Raw genomic sequence first — 27,352 nt, 5'->3', positions numbered from 1 at the left:
GCCTCAGTGGTGTTAGCTAACCACTGTGGAAATTCAGAGCTATGATTTAATAGCTGAAACAGAATACTCCGCAGAGGGAAAAATTCTATGATACGTAGTTTTCCAACTACTCAGTAATTAGGATAAATTCCACTGAATTAGGTAAATTTTACCACAAGAAATATCCATGAAACAAACTGCAACCAGCTACAATTTAACACCACAAAAAGAGCCTTGATTTTTGAGAGAAAGCAAATCCTGCTACATGGAATAGTTTCTGCCCACCAAAGAAAGAGCTATGTCCTTACCATGAATTAACCCGCCACACAGTAATGAACTAAGACATAAAAATACAATGTTTACCCTGACTCAGAGGAGTTTGTACATAACCAGGCATAAATGTATATGCAGAGACTAAAGTTAATAATTATTAAAAACATGCATAAAAAAACCACCCCTAGTTATTGACTATTAATGACCAAAAAGAACCAGTTCTTCACCATGACAGAAGAATCCATGGCAGCAACCTTCCAAGGACACCAGTTCTTTACTGAAAGTAAATGCTATTTTCTCAAAGTTGAGTTGCAAACGTACAGCTTGATGGTCTACAGATCCCCAACACCTCAAATGATGAGTTAGAAGTCATTCATACCTATCCCTGCTCTGAGAAACCACACAAAAGATAGCATGTGGTTACACAGACCATCAACCACCCTGTCTGAAAGAAGTGGCCTTGGCTCTATTGATACCAAGCCATTCTACTACAGTCTGCACAGAAAGCTGCCTCTGCCTCCATCCTCCTTTTTACATTTCCATCATTTAAGCACAAAACTTGCTACTTCTGGGTCAGGATGACTAATCTTTCATTTCTCAGGAAGTCCAGACAACAAACAGTGTTATAAAAAGGTTTTATTGTTTATTGAACATAAGATACCTACCAAATATTTGTTACCTAGCAACAATAGTCATAATAACAACAACAAGAGTTAGACTCTGAAGTGAATTAACTACTGTTTTCAGTGTCATTTGTTAGGCTTTCTGCAAGGTCATTTAACCCAGCTTTGTTCAGTGCAGTAATCAGATTCTCAGGTGTTGCATGTGTCCCCTCTTGATCCTGCCAGGCAACCAGCAGCTGCTTGGCTCTCATTTTCATGTCTTCACTATCTGACTCAATCTGCCGTATATCAGAGTCCTTCATTTCCAAATAGGGGGCCAAAGCCTTCCATTGTTCTCCAAGCTTGCTAGCAAATGACTCAATTTGTTCACCAGTCATGGCTTTGTCCCGTTGTACCTCCGGACCTGGAAAAAAAAGAATCAAAGTGAGACTCAAGGAATATCTCAAGTAGATACAGCAACATCTGCCCCATTTTAAACCTGTTATTCACTAACAGACTGACTAACATGTTTCAGCTAGTCTTTAACTCCTACTCAATAGCTTTGAGTGCTCTCAAATGGATGGATTTTTTACAGAAGTATTATCTGTGTTTCAAGAGAAACATCCCTTATTGCCCATAGAAATGAAAAACTTGTTTCTTAAATATCACTTGCTTGACTGAGAAACAATTGCTGAAGTCTTAAGTACATCAGAACTGTCTCCTCCAAATTAAAACATTTTTCAGGCAGAGGCAGCTTTCTGTGCAGTTTTTACGAGTAGCCTGCAATGTTCCATACATAGGTCAAATAAAATGCAGAGTGGTCTTTAATATTTCATTGTCTTCTAGACTTATTTTAGTCACTTGATGCAGTTACCCCAAGTTAACTTGCCTCAGTTTGTGAAAAACAGTTTGCCTCCTTTTTACTGTGTTGCTAAAGGCTGAAACAGGAAGCAAGTCTGATGTTCCTACTAACAGCAGGAGCATGAAGAGGATATTCAGCTTAATAGGTAGTCAGTACTTCGAGGCTCTCATTCTGGCATCAAGATAAAAAACACTGAATACTGTGCTTTGCTCAGAATCCAATTGCTGCAGTGATTACACAAGTGGCTTTACAAATTTATACAGCTCACTGTGTTCTATAATCTGTGGCTTGCTTACCACCTATGTTCATTTCACACTACTCTAAAGAAAAAAAAAACTAAAGGATGAATTACCTATGCATGGAAGTTGATCATACTCTTAATTTTTTACATATATCTCACCCTTGCATCACCTTAAAAGCCAGCTGGCATGGACTTAAAGTTTTAACTCCTTCCAATGCTTATCAGTCACACTCATTTATCTGAACTAAAGCCATTACATCAAAGGGAAAGAATGGAAGACCATGAGCAATACAACAAAAGCACTCAGATCACTTCCATTATTTCTAAGCAACAGAGGGTACAGCAGACGGCACCTATCCCATCTTTGCTTTAAGACAGGATTTAAAGAAAGATGTAAATTCAACACAGTGAAACTGGGAAGGCTGCTTCAGGCAGTGTTAAGCTGAAGAACTTCTGCATTACTGGCAATGAGACTGTGGAAAAAAAGAGGTCAGGTGCTGGATGGAAAAGGGCAACAGAAGAGATATTTACAAAGACCCACAGAAGGCTTTCCAGTAACAGAAAAAAATCTTTGAACGAAATCATGAAGTGTACTGATAACCAGTCGTATCTGCTGTGAGAGTTCCATACCCTACATATCCAATTTGCCCATGCTGGATTCCAAGAGGTAGCATAGAGAGATACATCACATAAGGGAAAAGGTACGATGAGATGGAGGCATGAATGAGGATGGAAGAAGGCAGATTCACAGACACAGGAGACAGGGAAGGATAGTTAAGAGCAAGACATACTGAGGTTATAGGCAAGAGACAAAAGTGAAAGGACTATTTCACGCAGAGGAACAAGAGATGACATTTGTCAAGAAGGTTGCTCTTCTCACAGAGAAGGCTTTGCCTTTAAGACGTTTAAATGAAGTGGAAGTAAAGATCTCAGAGATGGAATATATCTGTTTCTGACAGCTGCGTAACTACCTACCCCAGCAGGTGCTAGAAGGAGACACTTACCCACAGCTATTAAAGAGTAGAAATAACAGGTGAGAGGGGCTGAGGAGCACTCAGGTGAGTATTTACACAGCAATGCTGACATTTTAACTATAAACATCTAGCAACATCGTAAACATACACCATTCAGCAGGAATGGTGGTAGAGGTTCCTCATGAAAGTGCTGATCCAACGTGAAAAAGTTGGACACTTTTAGCAGTATGACTCATGAAACTATGGAGTTACTAGTTGTGTGTGACCTGGCGAGGCTGCACCTTTCAGTATGAATGGGGGCACAGGTCAGCTTCAGGGTAACCACGATAGGTGACCCTGAGTAGAAAGTATGATAAAACACAGCTTCTACAATATGCATCAAGAGAGAAACTGTGAAAAGACCAAGAACATGCAAACCTTACTTTCATTGTTTTCCTTTAATAAAGCATCATTATCTTCCTCATCTTCATCTTCGCCTGTTTTTATTTCTTCAGAAGGAGGCTACAATGAGAGAACTAAGTATCATTGGATGAATTTTGTGTTTAAAGAGAAATTTTACAGCTGCATGATGATCCCTGGCATGTGTGTTAGAATGGAAAATTTGATAGGACCCCACCTGAGAATTTAAAATCTCCCAGTCTTCTGTATCCAAAACACTAGAACAAATGTTCTAATAAAACACAGTATTAATAAAAAAAGTCTTATGAAAGTATCCACTGACTTCACAGGGTTATCTCCTGTTCTTCTCACAATAACTACAACTAAACGTTACATACAGAGCTTCATAACTTTCTTAAAACAAACAAAAACCCCAACTTTACAGAAATCTGCATCACTGAGGAACATTTTTTATTCTTCTTCTTCACTAATTTTGTTCCTCTCCTAGTATCATCTGTACACTCAAACTTCTCTGTACAGTAGTTAAATGTGACAAACAAATAAGGAAACAACACTGCTTTGATTTAGCTATCGATCAGACAAGATGAACAAAAGGCTGCTTCTTCCTATGCTTCAATCACAGGCTTTACCTACGTATTTGTTTTTTGCCACAGCATCTGATAAATGACAGTAGTATCATCAGGAATACTGCATGAAGTCGTACTTTATATATTAAATATACATTAAACTCCCTCCACCCCCAATATTTTTTCTAAAACTCCTTTTAGCATCTAGTTAACCTTGATTGCTGAACAAACACAAAAGCTATACATTACAATCCAAGCTTCATAACTCAGTAGTTTCGCTTTACAGACAAGGAAGCTCTCCAATACAGAAGTATGGGTTCATACCCATAACAAACTGCTGGGCTGTGTGTTAAGTCAAAGGTTTAGGAAACGCCCCCCCTCAACTGGCAGTCTCTCTTATAATTGTGTATAAAGAGATCTGAAAGACCACACACCCCAAATTTGTATTGCTAAACATGCAAAGGGGTGAGTGCCTTCGACTTACTAGTCTACAGGTTTTATTTTTCTTTAAATATTTTGAAAGTCAGAGGGCTGACAGAAGAGCTCTGGTATCTTGCTGCATCAACTTAGCATAGCATCTTCATCTGCATACCCTGCCCCTTTACTAGGGGCGGCCATCCCAGTAGTCAGTCAGCAGGACAGCCTTAGCCAGAGCTACCCCTATTTGTGATCCAGAATGCCAGCTTACACCTTCAATTAAGTTGGTTTGCACTACAGCACTGAACTCAAGTATCTGGGGTACAAATATATTCCTGTCTACAAACTCTGCTATGGGTGCGGAAAATCTCAGATGACCATAGCCATTTGTTCACTGAATACAAGGCAGAGCTCAACAGTTAATTTGTAAGTCAATGTTACAGCTGTTAACTGTTTCAAAGTTCAGTGTTACTGAGATCTTCATGGATTAGACCAATTTTACTTGCTATTTTTAACTTTAGGGTACAAGCCTTTTCATTTCTTTTTTGTCCCCCTCTCCCCCTATGTCAAATGGTCTGCAGAAAAAGACAAGCAAGAAGTCAAATGAATTCAGAAATTACAGGACAGCACTACTTACAGGCAGCTCCTTGGCTAATTTGATTACCATGTTTTCTAGATATTCTGGTAAACTCTTGAATTGTTGGTTTGTTGGCTGGAAGAAGTGGGGACTTCTGCGTGCTAGTAATCTTAATGCTCTCCAGCCATAGTTAGAATTGTTCACAGCCCTATAATAAAATACAAGTTTGGTTGGTAACAATCTTTCATCTATAAAAGGACCGAAAAAGATCTGAGTCATTTCCTGACTAGTATCATTCTGTCCAAGCTTATAAAGCTTTTTGTACATTATTGGAGTCCTGCACAGATAATAGTAATACAGAGAACAGACTGTTTTCTTTAACAATCCAAACATGAGAAAGACGAAAATAAAGAGAAATAAAATAAACATCTACATACTTGTACTTATTTTCAACCATGTTTTCAGGATCTGCCTGTTCAATAGCTTCTTCAAAAAATTCCTCCAGTGTTGGCATATACTCCCTATAAAATAAAACAGAGTTTAATACTCCTCACATTCTCTCTTCTAGCAGAGCTGTTTTTTCAGCTACTTCATATACTTCTCAAACTACATGCACAGAGGCCGAAAAAAAGTCTAATCAAATTTAACATTTGCAATTAAGTAAAGAATCCATTAGCTACGTGTTGCTATGAGATTATTTACTACATAATCACTGAAGTGTATGAGTAGTTGCTAGCACTGCCTATTAAATGTGCTTAACTCTTCTGCTATTAGAAAGTGACAAGAACATCTGTAAAGACTGTTCAGTGAAAAAGGCTAGGGAGATGCAAGACAATTTTGGCAATGAGGAAATGAGACTTTCATAAAAAAGTCTGTTACAACTGGCTGGCTGCAGTAGAAATATACTCTTGCGTGCACAGCTCATGAACACTTGGGAATCAAAATGGCCGTTAGTTTTGTACAATTTAATAGGACAGAATAAGTAGCACATGGTCTCCTCCCCCATATACACGCACATTTCAGTTTCATCTGCAATCAGAGAAAGCAAGACTACTACTCCCCATTCCACTTACTTATGGTCACTAATTTTAGAGTGGAAAAAATACTAGGTAGCTTAATGTTGTACTCGCCAAGGCTTGCCTTGTAGTGGCTCCCACACTTGCTCAAACATGTTCATTTCACTGCCTGTGGCGGTACCTGTACCATTTGCTGAATGTAATTCAGTTAAAGTCCATTCAATATAGGTTTAAGGCTACACATATCAGAAGAAATTGATTTGAGGTGGACTCAAAACTGGCTGAACTGCCAGTTCAGCATTGTGATCAGCAGCACAAAGTCAAGTTGGAAGCCAGTCACTACTGGTGTCCCCCAGGGGTTGATACCGGAACCAATATTAACACCTTCACTAATGACCTGGAAGATGGGACAAAGTGCACCCTCAGCAGGTTTGCAGACAACACAAAATTAGGAGGAGTGGTGGATACACTAGATAGTTGTGCTGCCATTCAAAGGGACCTTGACAGGCTGAAGAAATGGCACAACAGGAACCTTGTGAAGGGAAATGCAAAGTCCTGCACCTGGCAGGGAATAACCCAATGCACCAGTACAGGCTGGGAGCTGACTGACTGGAGAGCAGTGTGGCAGAAATGGACTTGGGGTCCTGGTGGACAACCAGATGAACACAAGCCAGCAGTGTGCCCTAATGGCAAAGAAAGCCAGCAGCCTGCTGGGCTGCAATTAGACAGAGTGTTGCCAGCAGGCTGAGGGAAGCAATTCTTCCCCTCTGCTCAGCGCTAATGAGGCCACATCTGGAGTGCTGTGTCCAGTGCTGGGCTCCCCACTACAAGACAGACACGGACATAGAGAGGCTGAGAGGGCTGGGACTGTTCAGCCTGGAGAAGAGAAGGCTCAGGGGGGATCTTATCAATGCACATAATTACCTGATGGGGGCAGGGGGAGGGAGGAGAGGAAGAGTGAAAAAGACTAAGCCAGACTCTTCTCCACAGTGCCCAGTGGGAGGACAGGAGGCAATGGGCACAAACTGAAATACATGAGATTTGATTTGAGCATAAAGGAAAAAATTCTTTACTGTGAGGGTGACTGAGCACTAGAACTGGTTGCCCAGAGAGGCTGTGGAGTCCCCATCCTTGGAGATATCTGAAATCCAACTGGACACAGTCTTGAGTAACCTGCTCTAGTTAACCCTGCTTTGAGCAGGGGCGGCTGGAGTAGATGATCTCTAGAGGTCCCTTCCAACATCAGCTATTCTGTGATTCTGTGATTTAAAAGACAGTATTTGTGGTTCATAGGGGACATATTGAAAGATCAACTGGTTCTTAAAACAGCCAGCAGTTGCTCCCATAAGATATTAAAACAAGTATGTAAAGAACCATAACAAAAAAAAAAACAGTCACAATGATCAGGAAAGCTTGCTGCTTTGAAGATTACACTGCGTTCCTTAGACCTGTACGATACTGTGAGCCAAGATTATGTCACAGGTGCAGTGGTACAAATTAGGCTCCCAGTGACCTGATCTGTATTTCTCCTACCTAATGTTTGACAGAGACACGTCCCCTTCTATAAGGGAACCTAGTGATCAGTCAGGAAGAAGAAGAGCTCCAGTCTATAAACTCACTTTAATTTTGTTTTGAAAAGTAAGTTTTGTCCAGAAAAGCAGTGTCCCATGCATGTTTAAGTGCACCAATTTATTACTGGTATTGAAGGCTGCATCATGAAAACCCAGCTGATTTGAATCCTACTGTATTTTGCAGTATGCAAAAATCTTAATGCAAGCTACATTTTACCCCCCAAATTTATGTATGAAGAAGACAGACAAGAAAGTAATATCCCCATCTGAAAGAAGGGATGAGGAATCAAAGCAAAAAGTTACAGCCACTTGTCCATGTTCAGTCACAAAGTCTATAATAAAGCTTGGAACTGAATCCAGATCTCCTGGAATCTTTTCTTTCCTGCTAACCATGGCATGCATTTTCTTGGTTCATCTCAGTTTGCTTCATTTGTTTTATGAAGTTGGAGCACAACATAATCATACACAGGGAATCAGAAGTTTTGGTTTCAAGCACAGCTCCATCTTTAGCACTCTGTCTAGCAAAGACATCCCAGCCTCACAAGTAAGGAAAGCACTTCCCCTGCAGTGCTCTCAACCTCTGGAAAAGCAATTGATCTATTCAGGGAAACTGCACACCTAGTACCTCTTCCTCGGCATCCAGCCCTTCAGCCACTACTAGGGAAGTTATCTCCGGGAACTGTCTCATTCCTTACTCAAATTTCCATACTAGATACCAAGTCAGCACAAAAGGGAATGATGTACAACTATGAAGCAGAGTACATTATCAGTATTTCCTGTGACTGTGCAAGCAGAAGAGATAACCAAAAACTATATTTTTCTGCATCTGCATCACTAGTAGATCCAGTATACTCTGAAACAATTTTCTCTCATCTAGTACTATTAGAAGCACATACCTGTAGGCAAATCAACACCTAATAGCCTGCTAACTTCATTAGAGCCAGGCTTGGCAACTGTCCTTTATTATATAAGTTGCTCAAGTATACAATCACCCTCCATAACATAGAAGTTTTCATCTGGCTTTTAGCTTAGATTTTACTTTACTAAGTAATGAAAATTACTGACAGCACTTACACTAGTAAAGAAAACGAAAAGGAGATTTCAAGACAAAGTTCCATATAATTAGCTACTCTCAAGATACAAAGTGAAATGGCATACTATAAAGGATCACCCTACCTGCTTCCCTTATAGAATTCTGTAATAAATGTAGTTTTGTATAACCAGAGGGCTGGAAGCTAGCCTTAGGCAACAATCCACCTTTTCTTACCTACCTACTCTCAGATTTACAAGCTTCCATGTTGTCGGGACATAAATTCCAAAGACGTGTTAGCTCCTCACTGCAAAGAGAAGCATAAATCCGTATTAAACTCCATGTTCATCATTCAGTAAAGACACAAGAGACATGCTACAGAAATTCTCATCCCAAAGCCTTTATAACAAATCATACCATACAATGTCTGTGATATGACATATTAGGTATTACCAGAAGTGACAAAAATTCTACCCGATGTTGCAAAGTAGTAGGAAAACTGCGTATTAAATTTCCATTGCACTCCGTTGCTGATCTGTGATCAGAAACAGTATGAAACTCTCTTTCCAAACTAGAAAAGATTGGGCTGTTCTGTTTTGATACCTGAAATAATTTACCACTTTCTTTTTCAAAAAGGACATTTTACTAAACACCAGGTACAAGGTCTTCAAGGTCAAGACAAGGCCAAACTTTCCAGTCTGGGTTGGGTGAACAGTTACAATGAAAAGACTATAATTTCTCCTACAGAGAAAATGGAAAAATGTAGCACTTGGTAACACGCACAATAAGGCACTTTTGTTAGAGAGGATCCAGCAAGAAAAATTCTTTGCCCCAAGATAAAATACCAATGGGTGTTATTTTAAAAACCATGACATAGATACATTTTAAGCAAATATAAAGAAGAAAAAAGAATAAAAATTGATCCAGCAAGTACAAAAACACTGATTTTCACTCTGTAACTTAAGGACTATTTATAAAGTATCTATAAAAGATGACTAAGGAAAGGAAGCCTACTGCAAGTCTTAAACCAAATGACACATTCCTTGGATACTCTGTCTTAGTAATTCCAAAGTGAGGAAGTTTGAAAATTATTGACTAGAAAAAGCAGCCAGTAACAACAAAAAACAAGAACTCTGTAGCGAAAGAAGTCGACGTACTTCCCCATAAGGATTTTTTTGTTTGGTCCTTTTCCTAAGAAGTCCTCTGGAGCTGGCCTCTTTCTCACAGGCCTCATTGGCTTTGAATCTGGAGGTCTAAAGGAGGGGAAAGAAAAAAAAAAAGAAAAAAAAAGAAAAGAGATGTGTTCTAGTATCAAACCAGTAATATTAGAGAACAAAATTAGGCCAATTCAGTTCAGATGGCTTCCAGTTAAATCATAAAGAAGTATTCAGAGGGACTGTGATTCTTCGCATGGGGAGATAGAAGAAAGAAGACAGAGAAAGACAGAGAGAGAGCGAGAGAAAGAGAAAGAAAGAACATGAGAGAAAGTAAAGAAAAGATGAGGAAAGGGATTTGCCAGACACCAAAATTAGTTCATTCACAGATTTGAAGGTCTATCAGACTCCCGTTACAGAAAAGGAAGCAAATCACATTTATTCCAGCAGCGCATACTAAGTGTGATCTACCCCTGCTGCTGGCATCATCTGCACTATGATTGCAAGTTTTCTTTCCCCAAGTGCCCCTGATTTTATGGGATCAGCAAATGGAGATCCCAGACCACTGAGGTTAGGGTAAGACCTACCCAAGCTGAAACTCTGGCTGAGATCTAAAGAAGGAGACAGAATATTTATAAAAGTCAAATTTCAGAATTTTACACTTTTTTCCATCAGCAGTAATTCCTCTCTTCTCACCACCACCCTCCCTTTCATGCAAAAGGCTGAAATCAAGAAGAGGTGGTTCCACCTGATCTGTCCATGAAAGAAACTCCCAAAGAGATTATGACAGGGCTGCTCCTTGCTATGAAGGGGGTATAGTCTGTGCACAGAAAGAGTAAGTTTGGAAGAGGAATGCTTGGCCAGCACATCATGATAGTTAAATAAATATACCACTGAGCCAAAAAACAAGTTTTGCCACTATGTAGTAACTAATCACACAAGAAACCTTTTGATGGCTATATCCACCTAACCATTTTTTTCCTTTCAGGTAAGTGACCACCACCAAGTAACAAACCTAATTAAAAAAGGCATGTGAGAGAAGACTTGTTGGGTACACGGCCCTGTCAGAGTCGTAATCCCAAACAAAGACTCCTTTATAGGCAATCCAAACTGGTATACAGAAAAAGTGAGCCCCCAGCTTCTTCATCCTGGAGCATGTCCTTAGACAGGAAGGGTCACAACACGGTCAATCTCCCCAGTCACTGAATCCTTGGTATTAAGGGAACAAATGCTGCCATGAGACAGTGAGGAATGCTTCCCCTAGACCTGCACATACATGACCACCTCTTTGCTGGCATAATGAAGCCCTAAGATTTTTGGTACAAAATACACAGAAGGGACATCCACCTACACAAATCTCACAGTTGTGTGAATCATTAAGTACATACACACCACAGGCATATATTCCGAAGTCAAACATCATTTCAAATAACCATCAAGCTTCTACTTCATAATAAAGGTACCTTTCTTTCACAAAGCTTGGGCAGCCTTCATTTTTCCAAGAGTTCCAGTTTTCTTCAGTATTTAATATATGCTGGAGAAACAAAATATTTCAACTTATTAGGGTTACTTTCAAAGATGGCCCCAGAGTTTTAATTAAGGTATCATAATTAAGAGGAAAACTTTGTTTTAGCTGGTATGTTTCAGACTCTATTTTGTATATCATCAGTTGAATGTCTATCACAGGTACACTCTCAGGCAGCTGGTTTGGTTTATTTATAAACAGTATCTCTCTCTTTAATAACTATGGGAAAGGCTGTATTTCTTCTTCTCTAAGCAAGAAAATACATGCAGCCAAAGTAAAGGGAAAGAGGAAAGCAAGAGTAAGACAATCTTTTTTTTTTTTTTTATATTCCACTTGCATTTTATTCCTTTCCATGACTTTTCACACAGCATTCCTTTCTGTGAAGAAGCTGTCACTTTTTTTTTTTTTTTAATAACCAAACTCTCCTCTCTATATATGTGCACATATATGCACATTTCCATTTTGGTCCAGGAGAAGGAGAAAAACACATGTAAATGTGTTTAATGAAAGCATGGGAAAAACATGATACAAAATAAAAAGATTTTTTTTTTTTAAACTAAGATAGGATGAAATTCTCTCAGAGTTTATGCCTATGTTCCAAAAGCTAGTTTAAACTGATACTCCCTTTCTACTCTCTGTATACACTTTGTTCAGACATGCACCAAAGTACTTACCTCTACCATTTTTGAGAATCTTTCCCCATCTGGGGGATTTTCTGAAAGAAGCTATAATTGGGAGGGAAAAAATATGTTAATTTTTTGTTTGATACTTGTAGCAGAATACTAAGGGGAAAAAAAAGGTGGTTCTTGCTTCACAGATGGGTAATCTAATATTACATATGATAATCATTTTTTGGTATATTTTTTGTAGAAGTATCTATTGTACCAACCTGGTAAACTGCTTTCGTAGTATCTTCAATCCAAAGAGACTGTTCATCTGTTAGAACATAGTTTGAACTGGATTGCCAAATAAAAAAAAGGGAAAATAAAAATTGGCCTAACATACAAAGTACACAAATTTTTTAAAGATTTTTTTTGAAATTTCTCATTGCTTACATGTTTTTAAATGCAAGGAGTTCACCTACAGAGCAAAACAGCACTGAGGACCCAGTATTTACACTACACACTTTCTGAGACGGGTCTGGATCAGAGCTGAAACAGGTACTTTGAATCGGCTCTGGTCTGGTCCCAAGGACTGAACACGTAAGCTAGTGGAGCTGATTAGACGTGCTCCTGGAATACATCTTCAGTTTAGTTTCATCCAATAGAAAGTCCATCTGTATAATTCAAGATCACTCCTTAATGTGGACCCAAAGTACAGCAAGTGAGTACAATCAAGTGATTTACTGCAAAAAGCACACCCCAAACTAAAACACTATTGTAGACAACACCATTGTAAAAGAAACAACTGATTTACAGGCAGTAAACAGAACTTGAAAAACCTCAAAACATGAAGTCTATAGCATAATCTGCAGTCACTAAACAAGAGACACTACCTTCTTGGTATATCTAGAATTGTAATACAGTTGGCAAGTAGAAGCAGAAAGAAAACTGAAATAAATACAGTACCTAGGACATGGCTCACTTCATTCCCAAGAAGACATGAGAATTTTTTTTAAAGATGTTAGAAGTCAGATGAGAATCCAATTTTTGGTTTTCACTAATTAAAGAAGAATCTATTTGAAGCATATCTATTACAGCTCCATTTAAAATATTTAATAGCAGTGTAACACAAACCAGGTTTTATGAAGCACTAGGTACCTTAAATGGCAAATAAATACATAATTACGGCTAGCCAATAACTTGAGAAAGACTTTTGGAACTAGCTTCTCTTAATTAATAGGATGTAAAAAAGCTCACTATCTTTTTTTAAGGAAGAGAATAATCAGTATTATTTTGCAACACCTGCACCAAGTGTTATGCTACTCCATTTATATATTATTCCATCCTTGATCACCAACCAGTTGGTACTTTTAATGAACTGCGGTGTTAGTGAGTGTCATACAGTCAGTCTACAGTACAGAACCGCAACTCAGGAGAGCCGGATTCTACTCCTCTGCCACTGGATTGCCTTGGTAAATAATCTATAGAATAAGGATGATACTAACCTAGTTAGCAAAGTGCTTTGAGATCTGTTTATAAAAGGCACTAGATTACAGCTGAAAAACAGCTGCCTTTAATATTAATGATTACATGCAGATATGGTCAAGGGCACAGGAAATGAACAGACTGGTAGGTATTTCCTCAGTATAACATTAGATCGCATAGTAGAAAAGGATAGAGTTTTGTTCTGTCCTATCAATTTATAAAAGCAATAATCACCATTACTATTTCCTGATATTTTAGACAGAATTATGTAGCAAAAACCCAGCAAACAATGTTACATGAAGATCTCAGCGTCAATATAGATTCAAAATGAAGCCACATATGAATAGCTTCTGCTCGTCTAATGGCTTGCTGCTGCCTAAGGAGAGGTACTACTCCTTCCCTCTCCTAGTTGGCACTCACCTTAAGCCAGCTCTAATGCCCTCTACTCTTCTGAGATCCCATTCAACTCACTAATCTGGCAGAAAACTGACTCTACAAAGATGAGCAGATAGTTTTTTTGCTGAACAAACTTAAGAGAGTTCAACAAACACTAGAGCCACTGCAAGGGAGGGCAGAGAATCACACAGAGAGAAGAAAAAGGTAAGAATGAGACTTCCCCCTTCCAGCAATAATGAGCTGTTAAAGCCCTTCAAGCCATCTCCTATATTTACCAGTCCAGGGCTCCATAAGTTTCACAAGAGCTTTAGAACCTGCAAATGTAAGCTTTCTAAACACATTTTGGTTTGATTCAAAGTTCTTAGCTCCCCATCCCCAAAACACAAATATCCCCACATTACCTTTTAAATTTAACCTGTCCCTTTAGATACTGAAACAGTATTAGATACTGCAACAAGATGTGACGGCGAAAGTTACTGTCACTCAGCTGTAAATCCATCAACTAAACAAAAACAAAAGAATTACACATGTATTTTAAAGACACTAAGCATACATGCACACAACTGTAAAATCCAACAAAGATTTTTAGATAAACCAGATGGAGGTTTTTTTTGTTTTTTTTTTTTTTTTTAAAAACAGAAAGATGAGGATAAGGCACCACAGAACCTGTATCAAGCATCACCTATACTTTCAAGGCAGTGCTCCACAAAGTACAAGGATCAGTAAAACTGTCATACAGCACAGTTTGGAGAAGACAAATATCAAAATCCTAATGAAATCAACCACTCAGAAACGTGAGGAACCGAGTGTAAACAGTAAATTTCTATTTTTTTGTTAAACTAGTTTTATACTGCTGGACTTCACAGCATTCTACCTAAGACATCATTCACCTTGAAGTGAGCAAGAACTTGGAAAAACAAATATTGACTTTTGTTTTCAATAATGGAAAGACAGCTTGCTCACTCTTCCTATGAACTACTTGCTATGTCACAATTTGGCTACCAGAAATGGGAGCACCCTCATCAAAATTTGCACAACGATACACTGCTTGATTTATACCCATGTGCTGCAGCATGATAGATCATACAAAGGAAGCAGTTGAAGATTCTTTAGAGAAAAGGAGCTTTGATTATTAGGTGTTAATTAAGTGACCAGTTCTATATCTTTTATGTTATTTGTTTTAAAACTGTTGATACACAAGTCAAAAGTTTATTGGGAATTTACCTATTCTTCAATCCCAGAAAAAAGAAAACTCGTTTAGCATCAAGACTTATTTTCTGTCATCTGCTAATGCATGGATCTAAGAGTTAAAGGAATATATTATTCCAAAAGACAGACAAAGATTTTAGCATTAATTTCAACAGTGCTGTATTTTTGTGATAATGTTCATGGAATTCAAAACTCTCAGTATCTTTTTCAAAACAACTTTATACAAGACCATAGTGAGGCAGAAAATATTGTTAATGCACCATCTGCCAAGTGTAGAACATGTAATTGTAAATGCAATAAAAAGGCAACAGATCTTTAAATATTTACTCTCCTTTAACTTCCCTTCCTAGATGTAACAATACACATCAAATGCCATAAATATATCAGAAATAGGAAACACTGAATCATCAAGCGTCAGAGAGAATCCACAGAGAAAGAATAAAAAAAGAGAAGAAATCTTTCTAAAGAAAGTGGTCAGACATTGGAACAGGTTGCCCAGAGAGGTTGTGGAGTTTCTACCCTTGGAGATATTCAAAAGCTGACTGGACATGGCCTTGAGCAACTTGCTCTAGTTGGCCCTGCTTTGAGCACGGGGATGGACTAGATGATCTCCAGAGGTGCCTTCCAACCCCAGCTGTTCTGTGATTCTGAGAAAAGAAATCACCTACCTTTTCACTAGTTAGGAACTTTGCAAAATACACATGTTCTCCTCCTGTTTTTAGTTCTTCCAACTTTTTTCGGGAAGCCTGAGTGTCATCCAATTTGTAACTTTTGAAAACAGCCAAAACTTCTTCTGAGTACTATAAAACAAAGATATTTACCACATGGAAAAAACAGCTTTGCAGTTAATTAGAAAACTATACTAGACTTAGCACTGAGTGGAAAATCATTTGTAAACCTGTTATTAGCCTGTCAAAGAAACACCTATGTGCTAGAGTGACCAGTACATAAAGGTTCTCTGAAAGTCACACGTGTCTTAGACAGTGAAAGTTTTTCTTTTTTTAATCATTTCAGAATGTCTAATGTTTTGGAGCATTTAAAATATGCTAAGGATAAAAAAAAGTTATGGTTGCGAACAGTTCATGAATGCTTTCTTGTTTAGATGTTATCAAGAAACAAAAATCCATATGATGATATAGTGCTATATTCAAATATCACTTCAGTTGTTTGGAATATGTACAAGAAAGGTACAGAATGAAAATTACATTTGCAGTGCTACTCTTAAAATCTATTCAGAACCTTAAAACTAGTGAAGAAAAACTGTCAACAAAGTTCATCTGAGAGACCTAAGCTTGGTCCTATCCAGTCTCTCTGAACCATACTTATTTTTTTTTCCTTTTTCTTTTCCTTTTTTTTTATTAAAAAAAACATTGAGAATGCAAACCTTTTAAAACAAATTTTTAGCACGGTATCTGAGTGGATTTTATTTCTTATCACCAGAGCACAGAGAATGAGGATTTAAAAAAACAGACTTCTTACAATTAAATGAAAACTGAGTGGTAAACTGTGAAGAAACCAGGTAGCTTAGTGATAAATTGTGAAAAAAAACAGTATAGCTTAGTGATAAATCATCCTCAATATTCAGAGTGAGCAAAACTGAAACACTGCTAATAATTACCCAGCTGGCTCAAGGGGAGGTTCAAATCATTGCTTCTATAAAAAAATCTGAGTTTCATTAGAAACTTCTCCTGCACAGGATCCCACTGGGATCAACATGGCTCCATTTGAAAGCAATAAAAAAATGTATCTGCATTTAGTGTGAAAGATCTAGGACAAGGTAAAACTATTTTTCTTATTAGGAAAAAAAAATTCGCTAGCATAGGTTCTGCTTTTTGCAGCTGACAAATGATAAAAATGGTACTTCTAACATCATTGCAACATACGAAGTTTGACTTCCTGCCAGTTACAGCAACACTTTAGCTTTATTAGAGGATTTACTGTACATCTTAATAAACTGTTTAGTGTCAAAGGCTCATTCTAGAAAACAGCAAAATGCATTTCCCTATACACTATTATTTTTCAATTGCATTAGCAGTTGAATCTTGCACAATCACTCTTTTATTCATGGAAATGGCAATTTTTACATAGGCTTAAGAGCTGAAAGAACAAACTAAGATTACCTTAAGAAAAGTTTTCCATGAGACTTTCTCATAGCACTGCACAGGATTCCGAAAGTAATCTTGAAGTGACCAGAATTTTCTATACAGGTTATAATCTATTGGAATGGAACTGAACAAGAACAACAACAGGTATGAAAATCCATATTCAAATCAATATATTAAACTCAAATCCACTCAAGAATGTGCAATCACCCCAAATATCACTTATTTTGTAAGTAAAATAATGAAGCTAACAGTGAGCCCTTCTTGAGAAGACTAAAATTTAGAATTTTTCCCTAGAAGTTTTCCATCCAGTCTTTTGTTACTTTATTACCGTAAAAGAAGCACAAAAGGTAAGAAGTTTTACAGTATCTGGAGAATAAAGAGGAATACAGCCTTTTCTCCTAAAAGCATATAAAGTATGCATTCATTATCTCCCTAATACATTTTACCAGAACAAATTTTGTCAAGGTATTTGGGAGAATTGTGAAAGAGAGAAAACAATGAAAGTTTTTGGCCAGGGAACATTACTTTTTCAAATAATCTGTATATTTCTTTCCTCTTCCAGGCAACCTCCACTTAAACAGACTGACACACTGCCAGGTTGTGAATAATCTTAAGAGGGCAGGAAAAACATGATTCTAGAGACTGGATCTGAACATGGAGTTTAGTGCTAGTGATTTTCCACAGAATTGAGTTATTCACTTACAGTTTAATGAGAAACCAACACTAGGTTCATATTCCTCATTTACCAGACTTGATTTTCCACAACACCCCCAAAGCATGACCTAAAGCAGAACTTTCACCCACAGTAACAACTGTATATACTGCATGTTAATTAGACTGGTAACTTGTAGAAAATGACCATGAACATGAATGACACTGATTTTCTCAGGTCTTCTGGTTAAAACAAAGAATAACTTAGAACAAAGAGGAAAAAATCATGACAGATACAGAAATGACTACGCAAGACAGCTGCTGTTTGCTTAAAGTGGCCTCCCTCATTTTATTTAGAAGTGCCTCAAACAGATTGCTTTAATGACTATCTCCTGTACAGAAGCATAACAAAGTATTTTCACAGTCCAATGCTGCCTTTCCTATTGGAACCAGATTCATCTTATGGGAAACAATTCTAAGCAGCTCCAAGATCTGAAAATGCTAACATAGAATGAAGAAATTTATCTTGTCAGAGAAATAAAATTCGATCAAAGTGACAGCAAAAGATAGAACAAATATGACAGATGTGAAAAGAAACAGCAGCAGCAGGAGTCCATGCACCATTTCATTTCAGGGCTGCTCTCTAACAAGGGACTGGGCAGTGCAGCAGTAACTACTGTGATCCTAACGTGCAGGTGAGGAAGACCAGCAGATCAAAAAGCATGTATAAAAACAAAGAAACAAAAAAATACAAAGCCTGTATTTGTACAAGTCTTTTTCCCCATGCTGTAACAAGTCTACTATCTAATTATGTAAGGTAATAGAACAGCCATTTGATGCCTATGATGGCAAAAGCTCAGCCACATCACAACAGAGCTAGGAAGCAAACTGAAAAAATACACCATCTAATCACAGTTGTGCATATTACCACTAGCCAAAAAAATCTGTCAAAAAGCATGCTAGCCACAATGCTTTCCACATGCTGCATACCTTCCTCTTTCCATTAGGAGTGTGGTTAGTTAGAAAAAGCTTCACTGAATACATCTGCTCATATACAGTGCTCTGCCAATTTAAGAACACTGTAATTGCTTCAGCCAATTTAATGAAACTCTTTTCAACTATATCACTATGCCAATTATAATTCAGGTGCTGGCAATCTATTTTACCTTTAAGTAGTATGTAAGTTTATCCCTTCTTATGTTACAAGCCAGAAAATATAAATTACCTCCAAACTGTCATATAGTAGTCTACAAAATTTTTGTTAATACATCATTTATTACTGTTTTCAAAATTCAAGTCTTTAGCTGGGTAACACTGGATATGTTAAAAAACTAAAGGTCATTATGTCCTGATGTGGATTTCTCTTGCTCTTACTTCAAGAAATTCAATTTGTTTTTCAAAGCTTCCTACTAGGGACTAGCTACAACTACCCAAGTTTGAAAACCACTGCTTATATATCTATGAATATATCTGCTTTGGAGGAGATTCACTGTTTTTGTGGAATTCATCAGAACGTTGTATTGAGCAGCTTAAACTGTGCATTGTAGAACTGCTGTACGATCAAAATGTGTGGCTTTTTCAGTGCTTAATAATATACTCCAAAATAATAAAAAGTATAACTTCTTCAAGATAAGTAGAAATCCAAATATAACATTTAAGGGTATTTACAAAACTAGCTCTAAACAGTCACTTTATAAGATTCTGTTTCATCTTTTAGAATTGCTATAAGCTCACCAGCTTGTTGGTGCTTCATCATCTCCCATTTCACCTTCTTCTACATCCATTCCTTCCTCTCTCTCCTCTGTGTGCTAATGGGGAAAAAAAATTAAAAATTGATACAAATGCTACTGTAATTTGTACAGAGTTTTCATAGGGTTTTTTTGTTTATATATTTTATTACGCTTTAGATCACAAAGTTTAAGCTTGTAATTCAAAAGATCCCTACAGCATCATTCTAGTAAACTGCACAGCATGTTCCTGTCTTAACACCGTACTGTGCTTTGAAAAGTACAACTTCCCGTGCTTTCTACAGCCAGAAGCACAGCCTATTACAAACATTGAAGGGATAGCTTTATACTCTGTACACTACAGGGAAAACTTATTACAATAAGCGACAGTGCTCAACCCTGACATTCAAATCAAAATTTTATTTTCTCAAAGTTTGCACATTTTAATGTACTAACATGCCAATTTCCAGAATTAGCAGTTTGGCCTGGAAGAGAGGCAACTAAATTATGAACATAGAATTCAAAGTATCAATCACAGCGGTGTATTTCTGTGCAAACAACCTTATAGGCTCACAGAATGATTTTCTGTAGAATAAGTGGAAAGTGACATAGGAATTTTCACCTTCTGTCCTAGAGTGCTCTCGTGTTCATTGGTATTGAAAACTGTGACATTTTCCAGGTTAAACTGACTCTGCAAGTTAAGTCCTGTGGAAAACAAAGGGTCAGTCTTAGAAGCTGTGAAGTTCATTAGTTAGTTCATTCAGTTAGTTGTTTATTGGATATTATCATTAAATTATAACAAAGAATTTTAAATGAAAAACATCTGAAATCTGTGTTGGAAATCAAAACAAATGAAAGACACTTACAAGTTCTAGGGTAGACACAGTAACTTAAAAATAAGACAAAAGTTCCAAAGGATTTTGGTCTGCAGTGTAAACTTACAAGATTCAGCACACTTAGTCTTTGTTATATGTTAGTGTGATGAAATGCAAAATCTCACCTGATTTTTCTGAAAGAGGAAATAACCTAGCCAAGAACAGCTGAATTCTTCCACAGAAGACTGTGTTTTGTGACTTAGACAATCTTCTTAGGAGGTCTAAATGTTGTAAAAAGTAAAGATTATTAGCATTTATCCCCCTTCCAGTTTCTCAGTCGCAAACATTTGTTTAGGAGTTGCTAACTACATGACCTATACAGCTAATGAAAGGAAGGTAACATCTTCAGACCAACGATATTTTTCCCTAATGCATTCTATCAATTCTTTTAATTGCTACCATGGCTAGAGAAGTTAAGTTCAAAAGGAACCCTACTCAAACAAATACTGTCTCTGATACGAGCGTTATCATTGCTGAGGTATAAATATTTCTCAGATGTTCTTCTGTGATTGTCTACATTGATGAAAAAGATTACCCTAAGGTCAGAATGATATTTACATCAAACAGCAAGATTTATGAATATCTACTAAGATGAGCAGTCCACCTTTTAACTTTATTACTTATTGAAGACATCCTGATGTAATTCAGTTATTAAACTCACTTTCAACTGCTGTGATAGGGAGTTCTTTACTCCCTATGACCCCCATGAAAAACTATAACTCACCATTGCACATTCGTAGCAAATAATTTTTCCCCGCAGAATAAAACGTATTCTGAAATGGATTAAAGGCATCAAGATCATTAAGACATAGCAAAACCTCCTCGAGAGTATTGTTTTTAATTCAATCACATATCACGAGTAAATATGAGTCATTCCTACTGTTAGCTCTAAATTTGGGTTTTCCCTTAAGTAAGAGAGAGGTTTCACAAAAAGGCAACACAGAACAAGCAATCCCACTAATTTCAAGGAAGCATAAAACAAAATTTAAATCTAGACTCCATACATATAGTGGCAACAATGAATTGCAACAGCAGCATCTGATTTTCTCCCTGAAATACACTGATTTAAGTGTCACTGCCTTTATCCTTCCAGGTGCATTTTTTGTACAACCGTAAAGAGAAACATAACAAGATTTAGAGCATTCACAGCACTAGAAATTTTGCAGTAGGAGAAAGAAATTTTTAGGTATTTTAATTAATGATAAAGAACAATTCTTGAACAAAAGCATGGAAAGCAAGGTTATTTGAAATAGAATAGAGGGTCAAGAAATCCAGGCCAGGAAAACACTGAGAGAAACTGCAATATTCTTCGTGTATTCCTGAAGCAACCTATTAAGTTGCTGCCACTTGTGGTTCTGGCAGTACTGCAGTTTCAAACAGCAAACAAAGGATCTTGAGATCCAAGATTTCTTATGATCTCAAAGTAAAATGCAGGCAGGTTAAGACTTCTGCCTGAGACCTTGAATTCCCTCTTCAATTAACAGAAACTGCAGCACAAGAAGCTCAGCAGCTTGTCACGGAAGCTCTTCTACTGTTACCGCACTACTGTATGACAAGAGTGTAAAACCCTCAAATAGGCCCCAAAACACAGTTTGTTCTTCAAAAGCAGAAATATTTTAGGGCAACACATTCATTCTTGCTATAGTCCTGTAATGGAAAGCTAATTAAGGAAGTGACCAAGATGAATTCTTTCTCTGCAGATTAGAGAGTGGAGGAATCCCCTACAATTCCAGAGGAAGGAGTTGCATAAAAGATGAAGAGTGAAAGTACTCATACAAATCACGCATCATAAGTTAAATTTCCAGTTTCTGAACGTGAAACACACTGTAGACTGGGCAGAAAAGAGTTAAAACAGAATATCAAAAAAGAAATCATAATTTTGATTATTAATTTTCTGACCTCTTTTGCCCTGACTTTTTAAGCCTCAAAATAAAGCATACTCAGCGCGACTATTTTAACACAAATAGATACAAAAACAATTAACATTTCTTTGTAAAAATGGTTCAGATAGACAAAAGCTTTGTAATAACTATATTTTGGAAAAATACTTACAGATTTCCATGTAGCAACATTTTTCTCCACAAAAGTGAAGATTTTGTCACACTGATCCAAAGGCAGGCAATCCAGAACATCTCCCAGAAGCACAAAAGGGGTTGATGCAGTGCAAATACCTACAAAGAATGGGAAATACTTTATTCAGCAAATTTGAACTGAAATGAATAAAGATGTGCGGAAGTCAACGGACATTATGCTAAGAAAAAGTTCTCCTGGTTTCCTGAAAAGCCTAACAAAAACATCAAGGTAAAGTATGTACTTCCACTGAACCTACTGTACACATATTCAAATGAGCATTAGCATAGCTTTGCATTAACGTATAACAAATAATAAAGACGACGTAAAACTCAGAGTCACCAAAATGAAAAAATGAAATTAAAAAAGAAAAAAAGAAAAACTAAACAAAACCCAGCACCAACCACCAGCAACAACAAAACAAGTTTTGTTATGCTTCTTAGAAGGCTTTTGATGCAGGCCAAATGTAACAGTGTGAGCTTTCACACATGGTTCTTCGCTTACCCAGAAACTAGATTACACACCTTATGCCTCTCTCCCAATTACTGTGAAACAAAGTGAGCTTCTTTTAAAGCTTTTACTGACAACAGAAAACCTACATGGTAGATTTCCATGTTAGACTTCCAAATCCACAGCTGCTTCTACTAGAAACCTAAAAAGTTCAAATGTCTTTTCCTCAAGTAAAGCACCCCTGAAGTCAGTATACTGGTGCTCTGTACTTGCGTAGTGTCTGCATTCATAGTCATAGGTCATGTTCTTCTACAATTCATAAAACATATATCCATTAAATACATATTTACTAAAACAAAACCATATTTGATAGGTACAGGAAACATAAACAAATGGAAGCATGTCAAAGGTCGTTCAGATGATATTAGCACAGTGATCTCTGACACAAAAGACAGTTGTAACAACAGACTCAGGCATCTGAAAAACAGCTGTGTACTAACAGGTCAGTATCTGGGAGACTAGCACACATATTCAGGAGATGTTATCTGTGACTCTTGACAGTGACTGACAAAAAAACCTAGGATAAGCCTTTTCACCTTATAGTCTCATTGGCCTCACATCTGAAATCAGGATGGGAGACTTTTAAGCATTTTACAGAGGTCAACAGCAGTAGAAAATCCTGATTATGTTACAACCAAACCCACACACTTTCCACTATATATTTAAAGAAAAAGGTTCCAACACAGCTGCTGCAAATACAACTGAATTTAGTCATATTATACTTCACTCATCTCCTGCATGATAGATTTATTCCACCACTTACCTAAGGACCACATATTACCAAAGCTAACTGCTGTACTGTAGACTACTTAAAAGCAAGATGGTAAACAAATAAATCAAAAACCAAAACCTCCCAGCCCCTAAAACTGCTACCAGATTCAAGAAAAAGATGCTCACCTTCTGTGACTCCATTAATAGCAAGAGAAATAATTGCCAGGAGATTTTCACAAGGAGCTTTGTTTATCTAAACAAACACATGACAGGGTTGAACTTCTGTTTTGACATTAATATATTTAATGAAACCAAAATTCTTGTTTCCCAACAGACAGATTTTAACAGATTTTGACTCTCTACTTCCCAAAATTTCAAGCATTCTATCAATCAGACCCATCAATTACTATTTAAATTTTTTATGTAATGAGCAATATTTCTTGACCTCTTCTGGCCATTAAGGACCCTACAATACCTACTGTGCAGATGTTTGTTTATCTCTGAAAAAAAGTATCCCACATTCTGCCTAAATTGAAGTTATATCAAAACCAAAATAGTTTGAGTCCTTTCATCTACTGTCATGAAGTACATGCTAGTAACAGATAACCCACTCCACTCTGGAAGTGTAATTGTAGAATAATGCATATTTATGAAACATGACTTTAAGTCAGCAGATTTTCAGAAGCATCACAAAAAACTGCTGGAAAACGCTAAGTGAGCATCTCTCATCAGTGTGGTATCTGTAAAACCAGCAATTTCGTCCTACTTACCAGTCTTCTTTAATTGTCTATATTAAATCTTAATTACGTAACCTTTACATAATTTGTATTTTTTAATAAACATTATTTTCTAAAACTAAATTAAGTTGTTGTTAAATTACTATATGTTAACTTGCAAACAGAAGTTTCATTTACTTTAACAGGCTGTAGCAGTTTGAAGTACTTACTATTTCTTCTTCTACAATAACTCTAAAAGCTTGGTCCAAGGTGCACTTTTTTTCATTTTCACTGCAAATGCAAACATTCTACATTAGTTAGTGACAACTATTAAACACAAGATTAGTAAAAACGATCTGCATAGCCACCTTTTTAAACCAAGTGGCAGCTACTTACCTCCCAGGAATCTGGTTGAATGCATTCAGCAATGGTTTGATAGTTTTGTGATGCAGAGCCTCCCTGGTGGAAGTCTACACAAGGTAAACAAAAAAGATTACAAATGCATTAGGCAACCAAAGTTACTCTGATGGATCACTTTCTTCCTCTATCTGACAGAAAGCAGAAATACTAAGGAATCTATCTGTGACACACCATTCATCAATTTACAAAAGAATTTCTATTAACAACTTACCCATATAACCTAGCAGATCATCACACCTCAAATCAGGGCTAATAGTATGCTGTAAATAACATTTCTAAGTGAAATGTTAAAGAGCATACTATTATGACTGACACTGCATCTAGAACAGTTGAAAGATTCATACACAAACTTTCACCTGCCAGACAGGCAAGGTGGTGGTTTAAAAACATTACTTCTGATAGCAAGCTGATCTAAAAATTTTCTGTAATGAAATCAATAAAATGGAATAACTGCCTGTGCCTCAACTGCTTCTGTGCAAATCTCAACATCTTACTTTAAAACTCCAATAAACTGGACCTCCACTAGAAGAACTGAATGGACTGGGTACATACCCAGCTCAATCTGCACTGGTAAGAAAAAAGTATCATTCAGCAGAGGTGCAAAGAAGATAAGGACAATAAGCTATGGCACGTTTTACTGCAAAGGTTGAAATACATCAGCTTTTAATTTAATTTTAAATTAATTTTAGCTAACTAAACCATGGATACTTTTCTCATTTTAGCTCACCAGGTTAGGCTAAACTGGTATGAAAAGGCTTGCCCAAAAGTTTATACCATTTTCTTAAACTGAGTTTAGCACTCATTACATGAAAACACTCTTCAGAAAGATATCCCAGCTATAACTGCTTTCTGCAGTACTTAGAACATAGCCGAAGTTTTGCCACAGGCCTACTGAGGCTAACACATACCTCAGTGTTAGTCAGGACCTAAGCATCATTCAGCTGCATCCATTATAAACATTCAAATTTTTGTTCTGCTGATAGCTGCTGCTGTGGAGACTTTTTGCTGATATAGGATTCTTTGGTGTGCAACTGCTAATGTTAAAAAACCTGGATACAAAACTAGGGTAAGGTGAACTGAAACTAGGACAATTTTATTGTCATGTAATACATATCCTGACAAGGCCTATCATGCATTAGCTATGCATAAACACAGGTTAACGGTAGTTAATGCTCACGCAGAATAGCACTAAGATGATAAACTCACTCAAGAACTGGAAAGGGAAGAACCATCTGTCAAGATCCCCTCTCCCGCAGCAAAGGTAACAGCACCAAGCCAGTGATTTGTTCAGTCTGAGTGAATCAGCAATCAGGTGCAGCAGGCAATGGTGTGAGGTATCAAATTGTGTATTGTATTATACAAATTATAGCAAAATATAAGTTCATTAATAAAATTTCTAGTGTACATTCTTCTGTTCTTCACATTTGTCTTGACCTTGTAAAACTACAAATCTTGTAATAACATTACTGGGTGGTTTTAGAACACTATGGACATGGAGCTTTATCTGTTTCTCCAGCTGGATGAGTTTACCTCTTCACATAAACCCAAAGTAATAAAAGTAAGGAAGTGTTTGTACACTTTCCTACAACTTTCTTCATGACAGCAAAATAAAATACACCTATTGCTTTGGTATACATGTCAAGTCAAACTCTCCTCTGCACTCTATTCAACTTCACAGCACAGGAAGAAGGGAAAGCAGGTGAGTTCAGCTTTGAACTTGGTACCTGCCTTCACCCAGCTGCACACTTGGGCCTCGAGCAGCCATTTAACCTGCCGCTCCCTCACTGGTGCTCACCCTTTCCCCAATCCCCGTTCACTCAGGAAACCCAAACGAGCCGAGAGAAATCGTTTCCCGTAGCCTTCCTCCTCCCGCGGTGATGACTCTATACCGGCACTCTGGGCAGTACCGAGAGGCTCCAGGAGGGACTGCCAGACCCTCGGAGATAGAGGGGAGCCCGGCGGGCCGTTGCGGGGGTTAACGGCCGGCCGAGGGAGCCCAGCGCGCGCCCCAGCGGGCCGTTGGTGCAGCTGGCGGAGAGGGCGCGCTGCGCGCGCGCAGCTCGGCGGAAAGAGAGGGGGGAGGGGCGGCGCGCCGAGGCAGAGCGGCTACACCGACGCGAAAGGCAGCCTCCCCCCCTCCCTGGCTCGGACCCGCTCCGAGCGGCACAAGAGGAGCGAGAAGCTCCGGCCGAGCTCGCGCCGCCGCCGCCGGGCTCACCGTGAAGCGGAGTCGCGCCTCAGGCAGGCTGAAGAGCGGCGGCGACATCGTCCCGGCCGTCCGACGCTGCTCGGCGCGCGCTGATGACGCCGTCGCCCTCTCCTGCCGCGGCGCCAGGCCCGGCGGGGCCCACGCTCCCGCCCACTCGCGGCGGGCCGTCAGCGCCACTCTGAGCGCGTTGAGCCGGGGCGGGGGCGGGGGAGGCCGGAGCAGAGCCCCTGGGACCTTTCGTGTGTGGTAGAGGAGCACTGTCTCCTGGGGTGAAGGCTGGAGTTGAGTAAAGCTCTCTCTGTCATTCCACAACAGGCTTTTAAGTAAATAAGGATACGTGGTCTGTGACTGGATGCTTTTTAAAAAGCACGCGGTCAAGAATAGTTACTCAAAGAGCATGTTTCCAGTAGGTGGTTTCCACAGCAGTCTGTCCTGTTCCAAAGCGTATTTGTGATAAGGACTGACGCTTGTAGTGTCAGG

At 38.2% G+C, this 27,352-nt stretch overlaps 1 protein-coding gene across 2 annotated transcripts; it reads right to left on the bottom strand.

The window, feature by feature from the left end:
- Positions 1–870: 870 nt before the first annotated feature.
- THOC1 (THO complex subunit 1) lies at positions 871–27,022 on the bottom strand. 2 transcript variants are annotated; one of them, XM_026122852.2, is made up of 22 exons: positions 26,882–27,022; positions 24,640–24,713; positions 24,474–24,534; positions 23,714–23,780; positions 22,289–22,407; positions 20,961–21,009; positions 20,362–20,457; positions 19,984–20,066; positions 19,369–19,442; positions 16,999–17,107; positions 15,547–15,678; positions 14,071–14,171; positions 12,076–12,142; positions 11,861–11,911; positions 11,125–11,195; positions 10,249–10,272; positions 9,665–9,760; positions 8,749–8,814; positions 5,328–5,411; positions 4,951–5,098; positions 3,354–3,432; positions 871–1,278 (listed from the first exon to the last, which is right to left on the bottom strand). In XM_026122852.2, the coding sequence occupies exons 1-22, from the start codon at positions 26,927–26,929 to the stop codon at positions 983–985; spliced, it is 1,995 nt and encodes a 664-aa protein (XP_025978637.1). In that variant the 5' UTR covers positions 26,930–27,022; the 3' UTR covers positions 871–982. The 2 variants fall into 2 exon arrangements, with proteins under 2 accessions (XP_025978637.1, XP_025978638.1); XM_026122853.2 differs by lacking the exon at positions 10,249–10,272.
- Positions 27,023–27,352: the final 330 nt, after the last annotated feature.

The sequence above is a fragment of the Dromaius novaehollandiae genome, chromosome 2 (assembly GCF_036370855.1).
Source record: "Dromaius novaehollandiae isolate bDroNov1 chromosome 2, bDroNov1.hap1, whole genome shotgun sequence".
In the NCBI taxonomy this organism is placed as follows: domain Eukaryota; kingdom Metazoa; phylum Chordata; class Aves; order Casuariiformes; family Dromaiidae; genus Dromaius; species Dromaius novaehollandiae.
Note: the sequence above shows the minus strand (reverse complement) of the source record. Positions and strands in the feature narration are given on the sequence as shown.